The 20,246-nt window shown below is 37.3% G+C and overlaps 3 protein-coding genes across 7 annotated transcripts in view; 2 read left to right on the forward strand and 1 right to left on the reverse strand.

The window, feature by feature from the left end:
* Positions 1-902, forward strand: part of LOC139949240 (integrin alpha-6-like) — a 40,883-nt gene extending 39,981 nt beyond the window's left edge. For 2 of the 3 annotated variants that reach the window (XM_071947634.1, XM_071947635.1), the window contains one exon: positions 766-902. In XM_071947634.1, coding sequence (XP_071803735.1) covers positions 766-885 — 120 coding nt within the window. In that variant the 3' untranslated portion in view covers positions 886-902. The remainder of the gene's footprint in view (positions 1-765) is intronic. The other variant, XM_071947636.1, reaches the window with a different exon arrangement.
* Positions 903-4,860: 3,958 nt separating this feature from the next.
* Positions 4,861-11,108, reverse strand: LOC139949241 (uncharacterized). 3 transcript variants are annotated; one of them, XM_071947637.1, is made up of 8 exons: positions 11,093-11,108; positions 10,940-10,992; positions 9,674-9,801; positions 8,294-8,390; positions 7,446-7,652; positions 6,717-6,907; positions 5,962-6,066; positions 4,861-5,449 (listed from the first exon to the last, which is right to left on the reverse strand). In XM_071947637.1, exons 3-8 carry the CDS (start codon positions 9,677-9,679, stop codon positions 4,871-4,873), a joined length of 1,185 nt encoding a protein of 394 aa, XP_071803738.1. In that variant the 5' UTR covers positions 9,680-9,801; positions 10,940-10,992; positions 11,093-11,108; the 3' UTR covers positions 4,861-4,870. The 3 variants fall into 3 exon arrangements, with proteins under 3 accessions (XP_071803738.1, XP_071803739.1, XP_071803740.1); XM_071947638.1 differs by lacking the exons at positions 10,940-10,992; positions 11,093-11,108 and adding an exon at positions 10,340-10,483; XM_071947639.1 differs by lacking the exons at positions 9,674-9,801; positions 10,940-10,992; positions 11,093-11,108 and adding an exon at positions 8,971-9,243.
* Positions 11,109-12,400: 1,292 nt separating this feature from the next.
* LOC139949244 (biogenesis of lysosome-related organelles complex 1 subunit 1-like) lies at positions 12,401-20,175 on the forward strand. Its single transcript, XM_071947641.1, has 5 exons — positions 12,401-12,554; positions 15,294-15,366; positions 15,916-16,048; positions 16,734-16,818; positions 19,283-20,175. Exons 1-5 carry the CDS (start codon positions 12,494-12,496, stop codon positions 19,288-19,290), a joined length of 360 nt encoding a protein of 119 aa, XP_071803742.1. The 5' UTR covers positions 12,401-12,493; the 3' UTR covers positions 19,291-20,175.
* The last annotated feature ends 71 nt before the right edge of the window (positions 20,176-20,246 follow it).

A 20,246-nucleotide genomic window follows, 5' to 3' on the forward strand; every position in this document is an offset into this window, starting at 1 on the left:
CAGACAGTTTCGCTATTCCTATTGGTGGAGAGCGCGTCACGTGCTTATGACCGGTAAAAAGTGTTGAAACATGGGCGTGGCACGCGTGCTTGCACCTGTGCTTATAAGACAGTTTCTTCATTCCTATTGGTCAAGAGCAACATCAGGGACAGCGAGTATAATCTTTCATTATGAAGGCTGCACTAGAAAGGAAGAAGAAGAACCAATCAATCAATCAATCAATCAATCAATCAATCAATCAATCATTAGAATTGTGTCATTGCTTGATATCCACAGTTTAGGAAATTGAAGTTTTAATCCATAGATTCCATGATGTGTTCTAGATATCTTCTTGAATGTCATTCCAGTTGTTATACATGTAGTTAAACGAAAATCATCATTCCAGTAACACACTACATGTAAACACGAACAATATCACAAATTTAATGTGTGTGTCTTTTAGCATTGGTGATACCATGAACGTTTGGTTTGTGTTTTTGGTGACCGTTGACCTTTGTCTGCTTTGACCTATTTCAGGTCAGGACAGAATCAAAGTGCTTTTGGCTGAGTTCCATTATGCAATGTGCATGAAACAATAGAATGTTATACAGAAATGTATAATATTTCTGTATAATATTATACAGAAATATTACACATTTCTGTATAATATTTTCCATTCTTGTTCTTCATTTTTCTCTTTTATCTTCTGTTCTTCTTCTCTTTTCAATGTAGCAGTGATGAATTCTTATCAAATGACATTGTTGTTGTTCTGTTTTGTTTCTGTAGTGTGGATTCTTTGAGAGGAAGACCATGGGATACAAGTATGCAACAGTTACACAGAAGACTGCTGGTGGTAATGCAGCTACTGAAAAGACTGCTTACTACGATGAGAAATACTTCACATAGATACTCTACACAAGTATCTATGGGTGGGTTCGATTAGCTTCCCTTGGTCGACCCCGGTCTACACCCGGTACAATCAAATAGCTTTGACGTCATTCCAGGGGCTCACATGGGTCAGCCCCAAGTACTCTGCTTGTGGAGTGGGTCACTTGGAGGCTGGCCCCAGGTGCATGACGTCACTACAAGAGCGGTGAGTGGTCGTTCGTTTAGCTCTTGTCAGGGGCTCACCTGATTGAGCACTGCGGGTTTCACCCTGGAAAGCTAATCGAACGCACCCTTAGTTTGAAATGTTGTGGTCACCTGTGTGTTATTTATTTTAGTATTCTTGATGTTTATTTCTGTTCATGACCAAACTTTGTCGGATGTGTAGGACGAGATGTGTCATGAACTTGAAAGGAAATTCAACCTTAAAGAAATGCCACTTCAATGATAAAAAAGGGACATGTTTTTGTTGATTATTAGATCCACTTGTTTGTTGTAACTGTTTTTTTTTTTGCTTTAAAGATTTCAGCATTATAGCACATTGGACCATGACATGTATCTGTGTCAATGTGGCATTAACCCTTTGGTGCACGTGGCAGTCGCTAGTGACCACCAAAAACATGTCAAATTGGACTTTTATAAACAGTCATAACTTAAAAGTTACAACCCCCATATATATACCGCCTTCATTTGGTTGTTTAGAGAGATTATTGAGCTTTCTTTTGGTGTGATGTTCAAGAGAGGGTGCTATTGAACAATTTTGAGAAAAACAGGGTTGAACACGTTATTTTTTTGCTCTCTTTTTTTAAATTAATTTGTGCACCAAAGGGTTATGCAATGTGACTGGAGGAATTGATTTTAATCATTCTCAAATTCTAAAAACTTCAGTTAGTTTTTTTCAGTGAAGGTTAATCATCAGAACTTCTGAAGATAACAGAAAGGTGAATTTGAATGAAATTTCTACTTCAATTCACTTATAATTATGCAATCGTCTTTGTGTTTATTACGTGTAAATGAATAATTCATAGCTTTTTTGATTATTCGTTTGTCTTTGGTATAACGTGAAACTGTGCGAAACAACGATTACTGAAAACAGCAAGCAAGTAATAAATGTTTGTAAAAATGCAATTTGTAGTTTAGATTATCAGTTTTTGATAATGTTGTAAAGTACCAAGTTTAATGGGTATTGCTGGGTATGCTTCAAGTTATTTTACCATTGTAAGCCCAATTTGATGCACAATCAGACCCTGGTTTATACCCGTACATCATGTGTGTTAACCACTCTATACTCAGTATCCCATTTGTATTTTGTGGTTTGGATTTAAAGGCACTGGACACTATTGGTAATAACTCATAATAATTACTAGCATAACAACTTACTTGGTAATGAGTAATGGAGAGCTGTTGATAGTATAAAACATTGTGAGAAACGGCTCCCTCTGAAGTATCGTAGTTTTCAAGAAAGAAGTAATTTGATTTTGAGACCTCAGAATTAGATTTAAGGTCTCGAAATGATGCATCTGAACGCACACAACTTCACCTGACAAGGTTAATTTTCTTGCATTATTATCTCGTAACTTCGACGTCCTATTGAGCTAAAATTTTCACAGGTTTTGTTATTTTATGCATATGTTGAGATACACCAAGTGAGAAGACTTGTCTTTGACAATTACCAATAGTGTCCACTGGCTTTAAACCTTTGCCATTCTAGAGAAGAGGTGTTTTATACATGGTTCCGATATCATGTTGACATTGATGTTGCCTGTACTTATCAAATGAAACAATGGCTTCCATCAGTGTTAATGGTAGTGAGATGGTTTTGATGCTTCCAATGTGTTTCAGTATTTAACAACTCAAACTGTTTTATTTTTATCAGTGTTACTTTAATTTGTAAATAGGATTAACAAGATACTCCTAATATTATTGTAATTCTGATGGTAAAAAGCTGTTATTAGAGTACTAGGTATGTTCTGTTATAGTACTTATACATGTATCATCTTTAAAACGGTATATTGATATAGCAGTGATATAGCCTTGATATAGCAGTGGTATAGCACGTACATAGAACTGATATAGCAGTGATATAGCAGTGAGATAGCAATGATATAGCATTGATATTGCACTGATATAACATTGATATATTATTGAATGATACAATCAGTACATACAAGTTTTTTTGCATTAATATATTAGTGATGATAAAGACACTCTTTGTGAAAACATAACAGACTAAATAATAGTTGTAACTTCTTTGTATTGATATAGCACTGGCAGTACTAACAGTAAGGAAAGCACTGATAGCAATAGAGCCAACTGTATTTGTAGAAATCAGAACAGCATTTTTGTAAATGATCCGTACTAACGTTCTGCCTTTTGATGCCTGCAGTACTAGTTATTATAAAGTACATGTGTAACACATGTTTGACTTTTGTACTATATTATCTTTTTATGTTTTACAATTTTGCGTATTTATTTAAATTCCGTCTTATAGAATTTTGAATGCATTTGGCACCTTTAGCAACAGATTGTGGCAAACTAAATTGATGTTTCAACTAGGCCTGGGCGACTAGTGCGACTAGTGTCATAGTCGCGACTATTGATTGCTTAGTTGAGTCGCAATTAGTTTTTCAACTACTCCATTAATCGTGACTTCTAAAATAATAGTCGCGACTACCTGTTGGTGAACCAATTGTGTTGCTCATGACTATTCACGGCAAAAATTTCACGCCAAGCAAATTTTGTGCTTAGCAGCTCCATGAAATTGGGCCCTGTTCACCCCAGAGAAACCTTTAACTGCACCCATCCAATTTGGTCTCCCCTCACCCTAACCTCACCCCTTTTAATCATGCTACCCCGCCCCGCTTTGATCATGCTACCCCGCCCCGCTTTGATCATGTTACCCCGCCTTTAATCATGTCACCCCGCCATTAATCTTTTACCCCTCCCTTCGCTTTTAATCATGTTACCCCGGCATTAATCTTTTAGCCTGCCCCGCCTTAGCCCCGCCCTGCCTTTGATTATGTTACCCTATAGCACTTTCCATAGCATCATCAGTCACCTGTTCCAAAGTTTCACACATAGAAAGCCGGTTATGTCTTCAATGCGCCATTTTTTATTGTACTTTTTGCAATAATCTAGTTTTACTAAAGAGTGTTCTAAATTTTTTATAACAGTATTTACCTTGCATATATTATCTCTGTGACATCCATGTTTTATTTTTACAATTAATTTGGATGAAACATAAACTTCAATTGTGCATTTTTAAATATAAATACATGTAGTTCTTTGCAGAGTTTTAAATGTCTAGGTTATGCGCATGATGTTTTTACTTAAACGAAAATTGTGATATTAAAAAATAAAGTCCTTTCTTTTGGCAAACAAACATTTTTTTGTATGTTTTCCTAATCTACTGAAATCCCAAAAATTCAGTCCATATCAAAACAACCACTTTTGTGGGTTTGCAAGTTCGCAGCTGTGCAAGTTTTACTTGTGGGGTTTTAATTTGCTCCCTGGTAATTTAACATTGTAAAGTCTAATTATACAAATTGAATATTATGCTATGAAATGATAGATGTGAACAAAAAATTGAAATTTCAAATATATTTACAGCCCTTTGAAATTGGTAAATAAATTAAAATATATCAGTAGTTACATGGTTTTTACTCCTGCCGTCGATTTCACCAAACTCTTCCTAACTTGGGATTAATCTTTGGACTGGTTCAGTTCCGTATCCAAATACATAGGACGCATTGAACCCATCCTAAGTTAGGATGGGTTACTTGTCCTTACTCGAGTTAGGATTTATCCTTGCGTTTTGCGAAATCGACGGCTGGTAATTAATTGGGGGTTGATGAACTATCAACAGTTTGTGATTATCCTAACAGTTATTTGCTACATCATCGAATATTAATTTATAGAAACACTTATGAGGCATATGTGGCAGGTAAACATATTTAAGTTTGTTGTGACACAGCGAGATTTCCAGCCAGAATCTTAGACATATCGGTTATAATTTCTTTTGTAACATCTTGGCTGGATCGAACTCTTCTTTGGGTGGATTGCAACGAAATGACCAAGGTAGTTCATGAATAGGATCCCCTTCATCTAAGACTACGTACAATCTTTTCATCAGTCGTCTTACATCATCTGAAGGTGACCAGTTTTCATTATACGTCTTATACATCATCGTTGATAATGCCGAGAGGTCAAAATGATGAAGATGTAGCTTCTTACTCGGTTTCTTGAGTCTCCACACTGAGCCAGGAGGACTTATACATTTAGCTTTCAAGAAACATTTTCTTAGATTTGGAATAGCTTCATTGAACAGAGTTGAATTCATAACAAAGAGCAGCATATCCCCCGATGCAATAGGGCCTTTTGATTTACTCTTACTGAGTTTTGTTGTTGATACTTGCATGTGTCTTAGCATAGTGGCATGTGTGGCTTGTAATAATGAATAATCATCTGTCATACTTGGAATAACTCCATGCATTTGTTTAATGAATGGAAAAAGGATGTTAATTGGCGCTCTGAATCGCAGATGAGGGTGTGCATAAAACACAGAACCAAACTCCTCCAGTGTTTCCTGTAAAAAATAGTCAAGAAATGGAAAAGTCATTTTAAAGTGGTATTCATAAACAATGTTGTTTTAAAAAGTGATCAATACAACATTTATTTCTTTGCATTAAAGGCCCTGTACACACTTGGTAATTACTCAAAATATAAATTAGCATAACCTTACTTAGTAACGAGCAATGGAGAGCTGTTGATAGTATAAAACATTGTGAGAAACGGCTCCCTCTGAAGTAACATACTTTTTTAGGAGGGGGGAATTTCTCACTAAAATAATAAAAGACTTCTGGCTCTCTAGAAGCCTTTTATTTTTATTTGAAAGCACACTTTTTTGTACAAGAAGGTTTTTTCTCATTCATCATTTTCTTGCAACTTTAATGAACAATTGAATCAAAATTTCCGCAGGCTTGTTATTTTATGCACATGTTGGGATACACCAAGTGAGAAGACTGGTCTTTGACAAACGTGTTAATCAGTGCCTTTATGGACAAAGGACGAGAAAGTGTAGATTTGTTTGATACTTACTGTAATAACGATCAACTTCCAAGCATTGTTTCTTAGAATTCTTACATGGGCAGGGTAAAGTGTGAAGTTAAATTTTCTTACTTCCACATTACACAGAGGAAGAAGCTGTAGAAAGTAGTCAAAATATAAAGCAATTAACAACAGTGATTATTATAATTAGTGAAGCTTTGTTATCCAATGGGAGACTTTGAAACGCTAGGTGGCAGCAGACTTGCCAGGTAAATGTCCATTGTTTACGTAGTTCTGAGTCTGCGCACATTACCGAGACGATGGATTTTACCTGGTAAGTCTGCTGCCACCAAGCGTCCCGAAAGTCTCCCATTGATGTATATACAACAACTTATTATTTATGTTCATAGTGATACTATGGTAGTGGAACTGGACGTGTCGTGGTAATCAAACTCTGGTGTTTCTGATCAGCAGAGTGTGGGTTCAAGTCCCAGTCGTGACACTTGTGTCCTTAAGCAAGTCACTTAACCATTGCTTCGTCCTTCGAATGGGATGTAAAGCCGTTGGTCCCAGTGCACTTATCGAAAAGAGAAGGGGTTCGCCTTGGTTTTCCTGGCTGTGGCTGCTTAATGTGCTGTAGCACCTTGTAAACCCTTATAGGTGCTTCATAATTGGATCTTGGAATTTATAACTTTCAATAACCTCTCTTTCTGAAAAAACTGTATCTACTAAGTGCCTTGAGTACCTTGTTGGTTGATAAGTGCGCTATATAAGACTTTAATATTATTATTATTAATCCTACTTACTCGTTGTAATGTTCGCTTCTGCAATCCTAAGTCATAGATAATGATCTTCTTGAAGGGCATGTGTATTTGTGCTGAAGCCACGAGACCAACACCTTCTTCTTCAGTATATTGTGAAAGGCCAGTAACTATAACAGTCTGCTGGTCAAGATCACCAAGATCTACATCACCCCATGAAATGTCCACATCAATACCTTCAAAACCAAAAGTAAAGTTATTGTACACTGGAAATTATTGGTAATTGTCAAAGATTAGTCTTCTCACTTGGTGTATCTCAACATATACATAAATAACAAACCTGTGAAAATTTTAGCTCAATTAGTCATTGAATTTGGAGATAACAATGTAAGAAAAACACCCCCACTTGTGTTTCATACTTTATCAAGATGGTCTTAGGGTCGTCTGAGAGTGTTGGGGTTACCCTGGTTATTTATTTATGTGGTTATGTCCCTCATACGGTTATTTTGATGTTTTGATGAAATAAATAAATAAATTACCAAGTTTTTATGCTAATAATTATTTGGAGTAATTACCAATAGTGGCCACTGCCTTTAAACAAAACACCATACACCCCAACAAACAAACAAGTTTAAGTAGGATTTGAAACTTTGCATGGTGGAGATAAGATATAGAAGAGTTTGCGGTAACACCATGTAATAACACGTTTAAAACATATGTGTTTACACAACCTATGGAACAAAGATTGTACATAATTTACTTGTAATTCTTTACCTTTCTTTGAGGCATTGATCATTCGCATGTAACTTGGTACTTGAAGTAGATGTCTAGGGGGTGCTTGTTTAGCAAATGGTAAGAGTAAAGTGTCTTCGTTGCCAACATGTTGAGGTGAAACGTCTTTAGTCTTGACTGAACGTTCCTTGACGATGTTGTCAATTCTTTCTCTGAAACTTGCTTCTGTGGTCTGACTCTTGGCTTTTCCTGTTTCATAATATAGATAGTGCTCGTTAATTTATTGTTGTTTTAATGGTAATTTGATTAATAACATGTTTAGGGGAAAAAATTACAATAAGAAACTAATACAAATATGGAGCACTGACTTGGGTCCAATTTCATAGAGCTGCTTAAGCACAAAAAGTAACTAAAGCATAAGAATGCGTACCAGAAATAGGTTACCGGCTAAACTACCATGTCACATGTACATTTTGTGACTGGTATCCTGCAAATTTCTGTTTAGCAGACAAATGTTGAGCAATATTTTCTGCTTAAGCAGGGCCAAATTTCATGGCTTTGCTTACCGCTGAATTCTGCGCTTACGATTACAATTCCCTCACGTGTAAGCGCCAAAGTTCTGCGCTAGCCTTGTAAGCGTAGAATGCCTGGTAACGTGGAAAATGCACGCGCAGAAGCCACTAACCCAGGAAATACGCTTGCCACGAAATTGGGCCCAGCTCTATGAAATTGGGCCATGGCCTAACTGAAAATATGAAAATTTGATTTCAGTGTTGATTTTGAACTATTAGTTGAATGTTTTAGCAGTTTCTAAAATACTTAATATTGGTGACATGTACATCCTAATTGTTATGCTTATATTGATCTCAATTTGTCTGGAATAAGCTTGCCTTTTTTTGGTTCCTGGAATGCAACATATGTTGCAGAGAAAAGGAAAAGAGCAATTCCACATATCATTAGGTTTGTCAGCTTCATAAGTCGCATTGTCTGCAAAACAAAACAAACTCAAATTAGTTCAAACCACAACAGCAAAAGTGACAGAGTGTTGTTGAATTAATTAAAGATGCTATGTCAGATTTTTGGCTGATTTGACCCAAAAGGGTTGATGGGGGTCGAGAAAATTACAAGCTTTCATTTGAGCCATTGCTTGAAAAAGTCGGCCAATTATTAGTAGCAGTGAAATAAAGTGCTCAAAATTAGTTTTTGTCGGATCCCGACAATACATCACGTGACTAATTCTTATGTGTTTTATAAGAAACGTTTGAAATTTTTGTCATGGTTCCTGACCATTAAAAGTTAAACTTGTTTTCGTTAGAGCGGGTGATACTCTGTGAAATACCATTCACTCAAAAGATCTATCTTATAATGTTTGGGGCCAAAAATCTGACATAGCATCCTTAAATTAATCAAAATGCCAACGATGTTTTGAGTTTGTCCATGATTCTATAACTTCATGAATCAACAATAACTTTTGTTTTAGTGTCCATGGAATTGGAGACAGGGGTTAGGCATAGACATCTTCAAGCGATGTACACATTGAAAAACAGTTCAGTACAGAACAACTTACGTATTGGAAGTAGTCCCTACTTTGAGAATCCCATGATACACAGAATAAACCAACTAACTAGTATTTTATAACAACAGCTCACAAAACAACACAGTCGATCCACCGAATCAAATGCATTTTAGCATAAATCATCGTCTGGGAAATTCTGCTTAGCCGAAGATGGTGAGTTTTCTAAACTTCTGATAATGAGTGGGCCTACTATATAGATGACACAAATGTCTGCTCTTGTTTGAACTACCTCAATTGGCTGAACGTGTGATGTGGAATATTTTAGCATAGCACACCCTAAAGTAAACTTACTCTTTGCACTATGTGTATTTGTATTTAGGCTTTATGTAGACTGTTTCCGAGGTTTGCAAACGTTGTATTCTGTTCGAGCGTGTACCCGGATGATTGTAAAGTTTCTTTTTCTATCTTGTGAAAAAATCTTCATGAACTTTTATGAGCATTCCATAGATCCTGTGGGATAACTTTCCGCACGGCGCCACCACTTTTTCACTCATTTTTAGAAAAAGGGATATATCAATCAGGTAAATAAGTTCCTACATTATTTCATATCAAATGAAAAAGTGGTGGCGCCATACGGAAACTTTTCCATCCTGTGGAAATACTTAGTCAGTTTCTAGGTCAATGAAGAAAAAGGGTGATGATAATGAAAGACAGAGAAGTAATTTTTAGGTAGGCCCCCTACTTTTTAACTTACCCTCATTTTGATATTGTTGGTTTCTCTGGTTAATTACGGCACTGCGTACCGTGTCGGCCTACTGAGGGAATGTGTGATAAGGCATTCGTATGTAAAGTGGTGACTGTCAAACTCAACAATCATGGAGCCTATGGAATGTAGAATGAAACGACCAGGAGTTCAATCGTATTGAACTTCCATTGATTATTCTTTCAACCATAACCACGGTTCTCGTTGTGTACGTCACATAAAAAGCGCAGTTAAAGGAACACGTTGCCTTGGATCGGACGAGTTGGTCTATAAAAAGCGTTTTGTAACCGTTTGTTATAAAATGCATATGGTTGGAAAGATGTTGTAAAAGTATAATACAATGATCTACACAAATATGACTCGAAATTGCGTGGTTTTCTGTTTACCTCGTCCAATAACACGGTCGGCCATTTATGGGAGTCAAAGTTTTGACTCCCTCCCATAAATGGCCGACCGTGATAGTTTGCGACGTAAAAAGAAAACCGTACAGTTTTGAGTGATACTTGTGTGGATCATTATATTCTACTTTTAAAACATCTTTCTAACCATGTCCATTTCGTAACAAACGGTTTCAAACGCTTTGTATAGACCAACTCGTCCGATCCAAGGCAACGTGTTCCTTTAAAAGGTGTATTAATAACCAAACTTTAGTATCACCTGATGTGCAATTTGCAACAACGGCTAGCCGGCTGTTATATAGGCCTATGTTTATAACAAGTTTGTGTTCACAGTCAGTGCACTAAAATGTAGGCCTGTTACAAATTGTCAAGTACCCAAAACTTGGTCGGCCGTTGGCAATTTTTCCAGAGTTTTTAAGGATTCCTTTTTTGAAAAACCTATTTAGAAGAAACAACTTTCTCATTGGAAAGCACTACTTCGACAGTGGAAATTGCGTAGCGCAGAAATGCGCGCTTTCATTCTGAACAAAAAATATCACGCTTCCGTGAGCGTCATCTAATTCGTTTTGTTGTTGCTGTTGTTTATGCCTAGATTGTGAATGTAATTACTTTTAAGATTTGGTGGGACTTGGAATCTATGAGGGATTGTTGAAGATTATTCCATAATTTTACTGTCTTGGAAAAAAGATTGTTCGTATATATGGTAGATGAGATGCTGGGTATTTTGAATTGATTGTCGTTGCCCTCTTGCCCTCTTGCCCTCTGTGGTATAGATTCTAAAATGTGGCTGATCATCTTGTAAAGTGTTGTTAGCTGGTGAATCTGAAGTGTGTTCGAACCACAGACATAAAGAACCTACACAGGGATACGAGCATGCTGGAAACCTCTGAAAGCCTGCTGACAGTCGGCCACCTGTTATATAAGGAAAGAATCTGTTTCAAAATGTTCACTCTGATTTGCAAAATTCTTCATGCTCAAGCTCCCTCGTACCTTGCTAATCTGATTCACTTACATGGTATTCTGATGCACATAGCCATCGACTTAGTCTTGGCCCAAGACGATGGTGCTTGATTCTGGATATACTACGCGCGGTTGAATCGCCAAAGCGCGCCCGCCACGGTATGATTTAGTTACGTGGACGGCTCGAAATCTAGACTACACTCTGCAAGTCAACCGCGCGTAGTACACTATCCAGAATCAAGCACCATCGTCTTGGGCCAAGACTACCATCGACTCCGCTCCTCATCAGATTTGACCCGGCCTAGATCCCGGAGGAAAGCCGGGGATATGGCCTTTGCTGTTGCTGCACCGCGCTTGTAGAACGCGCGGCCAGCGAGTCTGAGAGGGGCTGCGTCGTTGGCTGTGTTTAAACAACGCCTCCTCAAGACCTTTTTATTTCCAGAACCATCCCAATTTGCTCCTCTTTTTGTTTCTCTATTATAGCCTGTCGTTGGTCTGTTTTTTTTTTGTTGCCCTCCCTTTGTTAATGTTAGGCGCTCTGTTCTTTGTATAGCGCCTTATAAATGCTTTGTATTATAGTGTACGTCTTTTCTCCTCCTCGCATTGACCACCAGAAGAGGAGCCTATTTCCTCCTCCCCTCCCGACGGCCGCACAGGGGGCGGGGGGGGGGGGGAGGAGGGTTACGTTTCCGACGCAACTAATTTCCCTTGGCATTCGGCCTCAGGAAATAGGTCTCTCCTGGTCACTCACAGTCCCTTGGGGAATAGACGTACACTGGTCCTTTGCTACAAAATTTACGAGCCTGGATTGTTTATTTGTTATCATTGTGTGGGACTGATTTTGTGAGCTTTCCCACTGAAGTTAAAAAACTAACAACCCTTGTGCGACATTATGATGAATTGGTAATCCTGATCACCTTGATTGGACAAGATAGCACCCACAATATCATGCGCTGTATGGGCATTTTCTCCTAGGACGTCGTTCAATAAACAAGGATTCCTTCTTGGTCTGTCTTGGACAAGATTTGACAAGGGACCCTGGACACTCCAAAAAATGGTGTCCTTTCACATGAGGTACATTTTGTAAAATCTTACAACCATTGCTACAATTTAGCAAGGGACCCTTGCTAAATTGCTTTCATGTGAAAGGGGCTTTAATCGTTAACTCGCTACCAGTCAATATGTGTATGAATAGTGTACTTCAGGCCCAGTGACCAGCAGGGGTAATAATGTTGGAAGCGCTTTGAGATCACCCTCGTGAAAAGCGCTATATAAAAACTGACTATCGACTTGTACACAAGTCTACCATTGGCTGGTTGTTGACACGAATTGCGAATTAAACCATGAGGGCGCTATTGACTCAATTTCTTCATTTCTTCGTTCGACGATTCGGTATTACTTGTCGAAATTCTTGGTTTTTCCCCCAGAGCCCAGTAAAAAGTTTACAAACAAAATGTTAGCTTCAATGTTGAAAGAACACCAGTCAAAGCAATCGTCTAAGAAAGATCAGCAAGGTAGGCCTATATAGGTTATTTATAAATTTAGGTAGAAGAGGTCATTTGTAAATGTAATCAAAATTAAGTCATGACGCCCATTCCCATCTTCTGCTTCTCTACTTCTAAGTTCTAAGGTGATACTCGACAATTTAATGTCTGTAATTAAAGTGTAAGTGTAAGTTGTACATATCATCATAGATTTCTCTTGACAGAAGGTTGGATCACTTTCCGTATGGCGCCACCACTTTTTCACTAAAAGAGATATCTCATTGAGGTAAATTAGATACTATTACTAAGTATATCATTTCATATCAAATGAAAAAGTGGTGGCACCATACCAGAAGGTTTCCGGTTTTGCTGTCCCCCCCCCCCCCTGTTCAATCTTCCTAATTGGGTAAACAAAATTAAATAAATAAATTCCAAACTCCCACCATAGAGCAAGGTTGCTCTATGCTCCCACCAAACCTTCAAAAGTAGTTACATTCACAATCTTGGCCTAAACGACAACAACAAAAAACCGAATTAGATGATGTAGGTATGTGACAATCCTGTGCATTGCAGTATATTTGTATGGGCCGCGGCGTCCGTAGCGTCCGTGTCACCTTCAATCGTTTTTGGATAGATCACGTCCGAGTATTGCTTTTGTTGACACTTCGTTATGAGGTTTTATTTTAACCGTACCCGGTCGATTTTTTTTTTAACACATAGAGGACATATTCAGCTTTAACCTCGTCCCCAAATTTTCTGGACGCGACATCATAAAGTTTTGAAAAAAAATTACTAAAAAAAAAAAGTTTGATCTTGTTCGTCAAAACCGTTGATGAATTACTAAAAAGGTGAGTGGATCGCTTATTAAACCCCAAGAAGTGATTGATGTACTTGTTTTCTACCTTTTGGCCAAATTTGAAGAAGATTGAGTTTTAAGCAGTCACCTTTTTGAGATTTACAAACGCCGATGTCATCCCGAGAATTGTAACGTGAAAGGTCAATAGATGGAATTTTCAGTCCGATAAAACATCTGTTTAAACCCAATAAACATCGACAAAATACACAAATTTTAAGTTTAATATGTGGTTTTATGTGTCAACAAGTCATTTTTCACATTATATTTGCAAACTTAGCTTTGATAATGCTGATGATTGATGATTTAAAAGCCTACCCTGCTCACCAAATTTATGAATGAAACTGTCTATGCAGGTCACATGACTGGTATGAAGCGCTCTGATTGGCTGATGCTCAGTGTTTGCAAAACATAGCTATCTTACTTTCGTTTTTCATGGCCCTTTTTTAAAGGTTACCAGTCCAGTATCAGTGATTAACTTCTTAAATATTATTTTGATTTGATCCAGGATAATAAATTCCTGTAGACCTAAGAGTAAGGGCTAAAAAGAGAAAAACTTCCACGATTTTAAGTAGTTCCTTGTAAAATAATGTTATTATTATTATTATTAAGTTTTTTTTTGGTCATCTGATTTGGGAAAGTTTATCATATTGTTTATTAGTTTATCAAAAAGGGTAGGATGTGTTACACACATTTACAAAAATTGTATTAAGATATATAGTATAGCCATATATAGGGATGTGAAATGGAATTTCGAGGGGGGGGGGGGTTGCCCTAAAAAAAGAAACTCTGTTTTTGTTTATGCCCACACCCAATTATTTATTTCTTTCTTTTCTTTTTGGAAAAAATTCTGAAAGTTATATGGATTAACCATATTGCTCATTCAGTCCTAAAAGACATCCTCATAGAAACCATCTTTGGGCGTAAGATTAGCCACTCCTGGTACGATGAACACACAGCTTCAAAGACAACCTTCTAAGGGAAAGTGGAAAAGCTGAAAACAAGAAAGGGAAATGGTTATTGTTACAGGATTGGGTACTGGTCAGTAGATGAAACATATGAGGATGCAATAGATTATGACGTCACTAAGTTTGCTCTGGCTGCAGACTTTGTTTGTGACGACTTGGTTATCTGCTAAGAAACTGACCTCTGAGCATTGTGTTGATTATTTCTACATGTAGTAAGCTTTTATTTTGATGTCCTTGTTTGCCATTATTTGCACTCTAAGAGATTGTGAATGAGGACACTTTTGTAATGCATTGATTTTTGTACACATGGCATTTCTTTTTTTTTTTTTTTTTTTTTTTCCTGTCTTAACACAAACAGATATACTCCCCAACACCTGCCCCAAATTAACAAACCATTGTCTTGGCCTTATTGAGCATTGTTTTAGCTTTACAATGACACAAAGTTTGTTAAAAAGGACCCCAAAATAAGAAAGCTACGGACTTTGGGCTTCGGCTTGAAAATTGCCCGAAAATGGGTCTGCGCGGTCACAGCTCAAATCCTATGTCCTATATAGTTTACCATTAAGACGATGGCCGCAATTAGCCCAAATTCACGCCACTTAAATGGCCATAACTTTTTTTTTAAGAGTCATAGAGCAAAGTTCTTTGCATCATTGGAAAGCTATTGGTAAGGGCTTTCCAGTGATACTAAACTTATAAGCTCTTCTGCAACTTCAATTTTTTTGTCACATACCTAGATGATGCTCTCCTGACCTTGTTAAGTTTCCCAGCGCCGGAAGCTTCAGTCAGGAGGAAAATCTTATCTACCAAGTACCAAGTAACAAAAGAACAGGATTTAGCACACATAATTGTATGTGGAGGTTATTTGGAAGTATTGTCCATGCACAAAAGCAAGGATTCACTTTCATTGATCAATTAATTTATATTTTGTAAATTTTATTTTGACAGAAAAAAGGCGTAAAGAGGCAACAGCATCTGCCATTGCAGTTACTAAAGCCTTGGTTGGGAACGTCAACAACAGGTGAAGTTCTTATTCTTCCTAATTGTTTGCACCTGTAAAATTTTCTGTCAGACATCCATCTACGAAATTAGAGTATGTGACATGGCCAGATTGGCAAGTAGTGATTTCCATCATGGGTGCAAGGAATGTAGCCCACCTTGTTGGGTTGTTTTGGTTCTCTTTTAACATCTGCGTCTATGATAAGACTGGTGTTAAAAAGAGAGACATAACGGCGCAACAAGGTAGGCAAGGAATTCAGCCAATCTTTGCATAATGGAGCAGGGGTGGATTTTGCAAAAAGTTGAGACCAGTCTTACCTTGAGATAAACTTAGGACTAGCCTTAAGTTATAATATCTCCTAGTCCTAACTCTTTGTGAAATCGACCCGCTTACCACTAGACAATCTCTTGGAAAGACATCTATTCTAGAGTGGTAAAGGTCATGGGTTTGAATCTCACCCAAGTATAAACCTGTGGATTTTGTAACAGGTTTTAGGATTTGGTGCTTTACACATGTTAGTGCTTGAGTTCAGCCAAATAATATTCTTTTTATTGTTGTTTAATTTCACAGAGTATCCATGGCATATTCAAATGAAAAGCGACTTGACACCGAAGCTAGACATCTACAATCTAATGCAGCCCAGTTTGCCAAGCAAAGTATGCAATGGTTGTCTCTAATAGAAAGTTTCAACACGGCACTCAAGGTAAATATCCAACTAGCTCAACAAGGTGGGCTAAATCCAAATGCATACTGTCCATGCATATCATACATGCATATGATGATTTACCCTTCTGATGTACAACTGGCTAGTGTGTACTAAAACTTCATTTGGATTTTATACCGAATGGATATTTGTTTGTGATCAACTTGCATTTTTTTGATATAAACAAAACTGAATTGGCTGCAAGAGATGTCAGATCAGGGGTTGTATTCACATAGATGGTCCTAACTTAGGACTAGTCATATGACTATTTAAAAACTTAAGGCTAGTCCCAAGTAAGGAGGACTAACTCATCCTAACTCAAGATAAGACTAGTCTGAACTCTTTGTGAAATCCACCCCTGATCTTCTAAACAAACCTCGTCGTTAGGCTGATTTAGCTGGAAGAGATGTCATACTTGTGTCAAGTCAGGGTTTGATTTCACATTTATAGTTGTGACTAAGGACTAGTCCTACGACTCTTTAGGACTTATTAAAATCTTTAAGGCTAGTCCTAAGCCATTTCCCACTCAAGATAGAATAGTCTTAACTCTTTATGAAATCCACCCGGAATCTTCTAAACTAATTTTGTCGCTAGACAACAAAATCCACTCTGAGTCAAATTACTGCGATCATATTCTGAACTTGCTAATTGTATGAATGATAACTTATTTATGATTTAATTGCAGGAACTTGGTGATGTTGAGAACTGGGCTAAGAGTATAGAGGTTGACATGCATACAATATCAAGTGCACTGGAATATGCATTAAAAGGTTAGCTGCTCATTTATTCTCAATAATAACAATAATAATAAAATAATAATAGTAATGTTGAACATTTCTAGTGCGCCATGTCTGTCAATGATGTTACTCCTGGCCAAAATACCAAGAAATCAGCTAATACACAACGACACAAGACAACCAAAAGCTTGAAGGCTATTGTTTCCGAAATAGATATGTGTAGCAAGCATTTATATTATAGTGCTTTTCACACCCGAAGGGCATCTCAAAGCGCTTTCAACATTATTCCCGCTTGTCACTAGGCCTTAATTCATTCTGTATAGGATAATGCCCGAGGTGCGCGCCATTATTGTGTAAGAATGGCCCAAGGGGGAAGCCCGAGGGCCATTTGTACCCACGAATGGCGCGTTCACCAAGGGCATATGCGACTTAACCCACACCTGTGACGTCATGCTAATGTTAAAATCGCTCCATTATTTCGCACGAATGGCGCGATATTGTTTAATTTTTAAGTCAATTGTTTGTATGTATTACGTAAGCTTGTTCACTCCAGTGAACACCACTGGTGGTGTGTGAACAATGGACGAAGACCAACATTTAGGAAAATATGCTTGTTCCTTCGATAGTGGCATCATAGATCGGGAGCAAAAGTGGCAGCAGATAAGTGATTTTGTTTCTTGACTTTAAGTAAATTTATACAAGTTAGTGATAGAAACAGACTATCAGATGATGTTGTAGCCGACTTTCTTGGTCTACAAAAAACCCAAAAGGTTAAGATAAAAGAAGTGACCTACCCGCGTACAAGCCTGTAGTTTCAGATTTGTTTTTGATAAACAAATTTAAGCTACCTTTATGATCAACACTTTTCAGTTGAATTCCTGTTATTTTATGATGATATTGAAAAAAGTATCTATGGACTCACTTAGCATGTTTGTGTATGATAAATTAAGCATTTTGAATCAATAAAAACAAAAAACAAAAAAACTGGTTAAAATGAAATTGATTTATCTGACTTTAAGACCTGGTTAAATTACTGTTGTAGTTATATAATTATTTTTTAACATCTCAGCTAAATAATAATTTAATAATGTAGCTGTTCACTTATGGAAAGTGTTAATGATAATTTTGCAATACATACATATGTAGCTCTATTAACCTGTGTTAAAAATCATTAAAAACAAAATAATATATGGTCCATGGCGTCATTGACTTCATTTACTTTATTCCCTAACTCTTTTATGCACAATGGGTGAATAGATGTACCCATCGCGTCATTCGTGCAAAATAATGGAGCGATTTGACAATAGCATGACGTCACAGGTGTGGGTTAATTAAAAGGAAGGGTACACTATTGGTAATTGTCAAAGAACAGTGCTCTCACTTGGTGTATCTCAACATATGCATAAAATAACAAGCCAGTGAACATTTGAGCTCAATTGGTCATCAGAGTTGGGAGAAAATGATGAAAGAAAAAACACCCTTGTTGGATGAATTTGTGTGCTTTCAGGTAGGAAAAAAAGACTTCTAGCTAGATGTCTTTTATTATTTGAGTGAGAAATTACCTCTATTTCAAAATATTTTATTCTTCAGAGGCAGCCAGTTCTCACAATGTTTTATACTATCAACAGGTCTCCAATGCTTGTTACCAAGTTTTTAAGTTAACATTTGCTTTGAGTAATTACCAAACGTGTACCTTCCCTTTAAATCATCTCAGCTCCATGGGGAGTATACAACCTTAATCAATCAGGTACCCATTTACCCCTGGGTGGAGAGAAGCAATTATAGTGAAGTGTCCTTGCTCAGGGACACAAATGTCATGATCGGGATTCAAACCCACACTCTGCTGAACAGAAACACCAGAGCTCGAGTTCGGCACTCTTATCTGCTCAGCCAAAACACCCTACAAGCAATGTTTGTAAATGTATGTTTATACTGAAAATTAAAAATGAGGCCCTTTCTAATACAGTCTGTAAGCAGTAGTCTACAAAACAAACTGTTTTAAAGGCAGTGGACACGATGGGTCTTTCGGGACGCTTGGTGGCAGGAGACTTACCGGGTAAAAGCCGTTGTTCTTGGTCATGTGCGCACGCTCAGAACTACAACGGAAATTTACTTGGTAAGTCTGCTGCCACCTAGTGTTTCAAAGTCTCCCATTGGTAATTACTTAAAATAATTATTAAAATAAAACCTTACTTGGTGACAAGTAATGGAGAACTGTTGATAGTATAAAACATTGTGAGAAAAAGCTCCCTCAGATGTAGAAAAGTTTTTGAGAAAAAGTAATTTTCCACAAATTTGATTTTAATACCTTAGAATTAGATTTTGCGGTCTCGAAATCGAGCATCTGAAAGCACACAACACATTTTCACAGGTTTATTTTGTGCATATTGTTGGACGCACCAAGTGAGAAGACTGGTCTTTGACAATTACCAATAGTGTCCAGTTTCATTTATGTATAGAATGACTTTATTTGTTTTTCTTATTTTCTTTTTTGTAGATACTTGATGAGAGTCCAGTTCAACTATTATCAGCAACTCATCGTAGCCAAAGACTGTAAATGGAGAAATAGTATTGCAATGAAGAAACAGACGCTACGTGTCAAGGATTTCAATTCATCACGATTTATTTTGAATGTTTGATATCAACAAGACCCTCCAAGTTATTTGATCATATTAAATCCCAAGACTACAATGTGTATTGACGCGTCACACGCGACGAATGATGCCACGCTCACCATGTTGGTGGTCAATAGGTTTACGTGTAGAACGTCGCGTCACCTAAAATGCGCACTGCACTGAATAACACACATTGACATTGATCACCAAAACGGCGCATCCAAGATTATTCTGATGATGACGTCAGGTGAATTGGGCCAGTAGTCTTTTAAAACATGTAGTTGCTAATCAAAAGTCTATACAATCATGTACATTGTATAATATATGTTGACTAACAAGAACTTACAATTTGTATTTTAGGGGGGGGGGGGCGGGGGGCTCTATTTAAAGACAGTGGACACTATTGGTAATTGTCGTTTGTCAAAGACCAGCCTTCTCACTTGGTGTATCTCAACATATGCATAAAATAACAAACCTGTGAAAATTGGAGCTCAATTGGTCGTGGAAGTAGTTGCAAGATAATAATGAAAGAAAAAACACCCTCGTCGCACAAAGTTGTGTGCTTTCAGATGCTTGATTTCGAGACCTCAAAATCTAATTCCGAGGTCGTGAAATAAAATTTGTGGAAAATTACTTCTTTCTTTAAAACTATGTTACTTCAGAGGGAGCCGTTTCTCACAATGTTTTATACTATCAATAGCTCTCCATTGAGAGTAATAACTAAGGCAATCAATGTGTCGTGAAGAGGTTTTCAACTAATGGTTTAAACCCGAGGCCTGGTTCTTGATAATTTACTGAGATGAAGTCGAAGTAAATTGAAAAGTAAGTTGAAAACCGATTCAACAC

This window comes from Asterias amurensis, chromosome 16 (genome assembly GCF_032118995.1).
Source record: "Asterias amurensis chromosome 16, ASM3211899v1".
NCBI classification, from domain to species: Eukaryota; Metazoa; Echinodermata; class Asteroidea; order Forcipulatida; family Asteriidae; genus Asterias; species Asterias amurensis.

Coding starts and splice junctions, on each gene's coding strand:
- LOC139949241 (XM_071947637.1), bottom strand. Junction 6,067..6,716: donor AGAAGCGAACATTACAACGA/GTAAGTAGGATT, acceptor TACTTTCTACAG/CTTCTTCCTCTGTGTAATGT. Junction 5,450..5,961: donor GGAAGTTGATCGTTATTACA/GTAAGTATCAAA, acceptor TATTTTTTACAG/GAAACACTGGAGGAGTTTGG.
- LOC139949244 (XM_071947641.1), top strand. CDS start 12,494: ATGTTAGCTTCAATGTTGAAAGAACACCAGTCAAAGCAATCGTCTAAG. Junction 12,555..15,293: donor GTCTAAGAAAGATCAGCAAG/GTAGGCCTATAT, acceptor TTATTTTGACAG/AAAAAAGGCGTAAAGAGGCA. Junction 15,367..15,915: donor GTTGGGAACGTCAACAACAG/GTGAAGTTCTTA, acceptor TTAATTTCACAG/AGTATCCATGGCATATTCAA.